Source organism: Natrix helvetica, assembly GCF_964273705.1.
Source record: "Natrix helvetica genome assembly, chromosome: Z".
In the NCBI taxonomy this organism is placed as follows: domain Eukaryota; kingdom Metazoa; phylum Chordata; class Lepidosauria; order Squamata; family Natricidae; genus Natrix; species Natrix helvetica.
The window spans coordinates 50640059-50646160 of record NC_138554.1 but is presented as its reverse complement, the minus strand read 5'-3'; the positions used below and the strand labels follow the sequence as shown (position 1 = coordinate 50646160).

The window sequence follows — 6102 nt, the reverse complement described above, 5'->3', positions numbered from 1 at the left end:
AAAACAGTGATCTGAGTTTTATAATAAAATGTAAGGGTACCTGATGAGGATGCAAGGAAAGAAAAACTCAACAGAAAGACATATCAACAGTCAAGTAATGTGTACTGTTGTTTTGCTAAAAAAGTGAATTTTATTCAAGAAATAAAAAGCTCAGCTTTTCTCCCTCCACAAATATGTAAGCAACAGGCACATAAATTAACAACATAGAAGGGACAAGACTATCAACTGCTAATGATGCTACATAAGATATCTGGCATCAAAGCAAACCTTGGCTGGCTATTCTCAGCTCTCCTTCAATATAGCAAATATTGAACCAGAGAACAGGAGTCTAATTCATATTCATTCATGCTACTCAGTGTGAAGATTTCAGAGTTCAAACTGTTTGTGATAGCGTGAAGGGAAGAGCTGGGCAAAACCTGAGTGTTTAAAATCAGTGTTTCTATTCAAAGCTGTCAAAAGTCCAGAGTAGGATTGCAACTTTAGACAACTATATTCGTCATGCACAGGAAAAGTCAGGTTAAAAAAAAGCATGCAGGCCAATAGAACCTTTGAAAATTAAGATACAGATAGAAATATCTGCTGTCTACCAGCAACTTTTACTCTCAGAAGACCTACCAAAAATCATAATAATAGTAATGAAGCAGTGGGCATGACAATGCTAGACTGTTTTCTCCCCCCCCCCCTTTTTTTTTTTTTCCTTTTTCAACTGGCCAACAATCCCAACACTCCAGGATCATACTATGCATTTGGCTTAAACACACGATATTCTGGAGCATCTCCTCTTCAAATGAGCCAAAAGTTATAGCATCCAATCTTGACAGTACCTAAAGAGGAGAGGGTCTAAAGCCAAGAGGCTTAGTTGTCCATCAGGAAAAAGAGAAAGGCAGGAGACCAGAAGCTAGCTAAAGGCACCTGGAATTTGCCTGATGAATGAGAAATCCTATAAGGAAAGCAAGCAAGAGATTTATTGGTTATGTGGTCTTCTCAATCTTGATTAATATTATTCACAGCTGGATCCGCTTTTATATCCAACCCTATTCACAAATTTGGTTTTCTTTCTTTTTTTTCATCTATCAAAATGTGTCCTTTCTCTTGCCATCAGCGTTTCTTTGGTCCATCTGGAGGCCACCATCCAAAGCTCTGTTTATAGGCTTCTATAGACTACTTAACTGCCGTTCCTGGTTCATTTTCTGGAAGAAGGTCTTGCCAAATTCATATGTGCTAATCATGATAGCACAGGCTGGAGCCACCTTGATAACACGAGGCAGAAAACCTATATGAATTTTGGAAGGAAATTGCAAGAAAGGGAGAAAGAGTAAATACATCTTGCCAAATGTAAAGCTATCTTGCCTTTTTGCCGATATAGAGAGCTGAAGGGCATAGTAGTTGATTGCCACTCCTTTCCCCCCCCCCCATCATTCTTCCTATCGACATAAGGAAAGGGAGTTCTATAGTGCCAATCATCTTGCAATAACAGTTGCAGAAATGCAAATGAATGTTTAACTTCTTTGAAATTTAATTCTCAGACCGTACTGGCATTATGCAAACCAATTAACACTGTCGAAAGCAGAGAAATAATATTGTTTTAATGATTAGAGAAGGGCTTAAGAGTACAAGATTATAGTACTTTTAATTTTCACTGCCATAATTTTCACCACCAACAAGCCCATCTTACCCAAAGGTTAAAGTAGAGATTTTACTATAAAATTAGACAATGTCACCTGTAAAGAGCCCTCTTGTGCCAGATTCTGCCCAAATCTTCTGCATAAGTAGCCAAGTCGATGTGGATTTGGGAGTGGTAACTGAGAAAGAAGAAAAGAACAAGTAGTAAACAAATCAACTGGTATACAATTGTTATATTACATTTTCATATTTGCAGACCTGCATTCATATATGAGTTTCATATGTTAGGTTACACATAATCATGTATTCATGAGTGTGAGTGGGAGCACTATAAGATAATTCTTATTTTTGGAAAATTTGTCCTCTCTATCGATGTTCCCCATACAGAGTGCTATTTGATAGCATTAATCATGCAACCATCCACTCTAAATTACAAAACAGAGTTCCTACATATGGCATGCACAGAATGACGTCTCTTTCTTTTCAATTCACTACATGGTACAGATGTAACATATTAATGAGATTATTTTAATTACAATCAAACGAAAGAAGCCTTTTTTTCTCATGAGGGCAGACCAGTTTGTTGCTAAATTGTTCCTCCGACTAGTTGTTGTAAAACACATTGTAAATACTTTAAAGAAAGTATTTGGGAGAGGCAAAATGTCAAGCAAGCTCTGTCAAATTAGAAGCTGTGTACCAACTGGACCAGAAATAATAATCCTCCTGGAAATTATTCACTTGGCCAAGATAATTGTGAAAAATCAAACTTCAACATCATTTGAATTGAATTGAATTGATTCTTACCTGCAGCTTTTCATAAGAACCAGAGGTAAACTCTTTTGATCAAAAGTTAAAGTGATCTTTCTTGCCAATGAGCTAGGATTGCCTCTTCAGTTCACCATTCTGTGTCTTCTTTTTTCTTTGTGACTTTTAAATTCAATCCTTTTCTCCTCTATCGATTGCAAATTCCTCTCACAGTTCTTTACAGCCCTCTCTAAACAGTTTACAGAGTCAGCGTATTGCCCCCAGCAATCTGGCTCCTCATTTTACTGACCTCAGAAGGATGGAAGGCTCACTCAACCTTGAGCTGGTCAGACACAAACTGCCAAACTGCTGGCAGCCAGCAGTCAGCAGAAGTAGGCTGTAATACTGCATTCTCACCACTGCACCACCGTAGCTCTTAATAGGGGAGTTTCCTGCCTAAGCAGGGGGTTGGACTAGAAGACCTCCAAGGTCCCTTCCATCTCTGTTATTCTATAATTCTATAAAGTATAGGAATATAAGTATATATTCAAAGGTGCTACCTACTGTTCAACAGCTACCTATTACCCTTGGCAGCTGCTCACTTCTTACCTTGGAGTGTCTCCATGTTTCCTAGCTCAATCTGTCGTTGGGTCTTTACAACATCAAAGGGCAAAGTCAAAGTAGCAGCCACCTGGAGAACAGGGACAATATTCTGTTAGCCACTATCTGTACAACATTTACACGGGATGAAAGCAATTTTTTTAATCTCAGGTTCTTAACTTGAATACTACTTCTTATTGCTGAAAATTAATTTTAAAAACTGTGAAAATCGAGGACAAAGTATAGCCATTCTGGTAAGAAAGAAGAAAGAGGATACGACAAATGTTTACTGCCAAGATTTAAGTTACATATTCCTTTCCTAAACTGATAAAAACTTATGATGCAAAGGACTAAATTAAGCAGACTATGATGTGCTTAGAAACTTTCTTCTCCTAGTGTGCCCAGTTGAACAACTAGCCTTATGTGCTTTAAAGAGGTATTGAGATGTGTAGACTTCCACCTCTCAATGAACAATATAACTTTAAAGTAAGATCATTAGTTTCTATGGTCCATGAACCATTGGGTTCAAGTGCAGAAATTTCAGGCTCTAACACAACCTAATGGATGTGGAAGGTAATTTTACTAAATAAAACTAGGCCTAGACACCAATGGCTGGGTGGTTTAGCAGTGAAAAGGAAGATGCTACTGATATGATCCACTAAAATTAACTAAAATGTATTTCCATCTGTAAAAGGACCCTTCAAATGTAGCTATAGGTTTGGCCACTGGCTTGACCAACATGGCCAATGGCTGGGAACTTGTAGAATACAACTTCCAGGAACCCTCTTTTATTTGTTGTGATAACTGAGCCAGTGGGAATTACGGAAGTGCTGCATCTAAAAGCCTACAGCTTCTTCTTCATTGCCCATGATAAGGTTCATGTAACTCCAGCATATTATTGATCACAGGTAGATCTCAAGTCTTCGAATTTATACAAAGGCCTATAAAACACTGGAACTCACCATGCCAGAAATAGCTCCAGCTGCAAAACTGATCATGAAAGTGGCTTCATCAAGGCAGAACTGCCCACACAGCAGATCTTTCATTAGTTCATAGTTATACCAATACAGAGCTGCGGGGAAGCAAGAGAAAGGGAAACATGGGGAAAATGGAAAGAGGTTGTAGATATCAACTCACCATATTTTTCTTTGAATAAAAGAGCAGCTTTGGTCATTTGTACAGTTTGTAGCTCTCTCCCAAAACAGTAACACTATGAATAGTTTTGCTCAAATGAAGTTAGCCGGACTAAATAGACTATTAGATTAGATTAGTAGACGACTATGGGAAAAGTCAGAGATAACTTTCACTGCCCGGGTAGGAATGGCTTGGAGACCTTGGCAAACTTTTATTTCCCACTCTGGAGATTAACTTTGAAGTGAAAATAGGTTCCTGTTGGCTGTATAGCAACAGCAATGGCATTTGGGCTTATATACCACCCCATGGCGTTTTACAGCGCTCTCTGGGCAGTTTACAATATTGAAGCATTGTTTGCAAACTTCCCCCAACAATGGGAGTCCTCATTTTACTGATCTCGTAAGGATGGAAGGCTAAGTCAATCTTGAGCCCTGTTAGGATCAAACTCCTGCTTGTGGGCAGAGTCTGCCTTCAATACTGCACTTTTAACTACTGTGCCACCAGGGCTGTTATTATATATGTAATCGTATAATCCCATTCCTCTGTAATTTTTTAAAGAATGCAAAATTTCTTTTTTAAAGAGCTCAAGGTGGCAACTGCACAGCTTCCTTGCCTAACAACTGAGAAACTGATAGATCTTCAGCTTTGCCCCCCGCCCCTCAACTGACACCAGCTCTGTTTGTAATGCATTCTAATCTCCTTAAATCCTTCTCGTTGCTAGTGACCCAGATTCCCCTTCTTCAATCCATACCTGAGAAAGGAACATCCCGTAACACTGTAGGACCCCAGCCCCTCCAGAGAGACGTCCATCCATCTTGTGCCACTGCAGACTGGATGCAGACGCTAAGTTCCCGGTAGCTCAGCTGACGAGACTGCATTTTTGTTCGTATGAGTTCCAAGGGGCTGATCATAGTTACTGCACCCACTACGGAAGAAAACCCAATCTGGCATGAGAAACCGACTTTTATCCGTCAACGCTCCTTCCTTGTGCTTCAGGCCAGAGGCCCACTAGAATATCAAAGTGGAAGATTGGTTTCTTTCATAAAAACCACTTTCACAGAAACCAGTGTAGCCCTTAGGTGGATGAACATTATAACACCAAGGAAATCAATAGAAGTTTCAGCATTAAATCTTTCCCCTGCTCAGCAGTCTCCTTGGATTGGGGAAGAGAGTCACTGAAACCAGAACTGTTTTCTAAACGCCAGGCTGAAAATTGACTGTGAAGTGGATAACAATGATTAACCTGGGAGAACTGATTGCACACAGGGTTGGTTATGGTTACAAAAAGCAATTGATGCTTTGGGGCGGTTAATAGAAATACCCAATTTTACTTAATCTCACAGGAGTCCTATCACCACCTTTAAACATAGAAACTACACTTAGACATAAATATGATTTTAAGGAGTGTATCAAGAGGGTGTTCAGTCACATTTCAGATGAAAATTTCAAGAACTGCAGATATACATTATTCATACACACGTATAGGTGTAGGCCAGGGGTGTCAAACTAGCGGCATCGGGACTTTTTCCCCCTTTCACTAAACTGGCCGTGGTCAGCGCGTGATGCATCCAGTCCGTGAGTTTGACAGCCCTGGTGTAAACCATTTTCACTCTATGGCCTACAACCAGTTTATCAAAGATTAATATCCAGGAAAAGCTTCCTTAGGTTGATGGAAGTCTTCGAAGAGTTTAAAAAGGGGACCTATGGAAAGCTATAAAAAAATCAACATCAGATGGAACCAATGGAGAACTGGGTCTGGCAGAAGCTGGGAAGTATGGAAACCTTTGAATAGACTGTGCACCGGTATAACAACATCCAGAGACCCACAAAACAAATGCGGCTATCTGGTGGCTTCTGCTCTTTGTGATTGTGATGCTAGGCAGACAACAACACATATGTATACTTGTCCTTTATGTCCTAATCATTGAGGACTTCATGGTACGTGTGGCAGAATGCAATTAATATTGCTAGTTTCTGAGCAAGATCTATTTAACTTATATT

At 39.6% G+C, this 6102-nt stretch overlaps 1 protein-coding gene across 3 annotated transcripts in view; it reads right to left on the bottom strand.

Annotated features, from left to right (window-relative positions):
• Positions 1-105: 105 nt before the first annotated feature.
• The window catches only part of SLC25A39 (solute carrier family 25 member 39), a 31007-nt gene continuing 25010 nt past the window's right edge, over positions 106-6102 (bottom strand). For all 3 annotated transcript variants that reach the window (XM_081933314.1, XM_081933312.1, XM_081933313.1), the window contains 5 exons: positions 4853-5026; positions 3930-4039; positions 2977-3058; positions 1722-1802; positions 106-1273 (listed from right to left, as the gene is read on the bottom strand). In XM_081933314.1, the coding sequence (XP_081789440.1) occupies positions 1155-1273; positions 1722-1802; positions 2977-3058; positions 3930-4039; positions 4853-5026 (566 nt within the window). In that variant the 3' untranslated portion in view covers positions 106-1154. The remainder of the gene's footprint in view (positions 1274-1721; positions 1803-2976; positions 3059-3929; positions 4040-4852; positions 5027-6102) is intronic.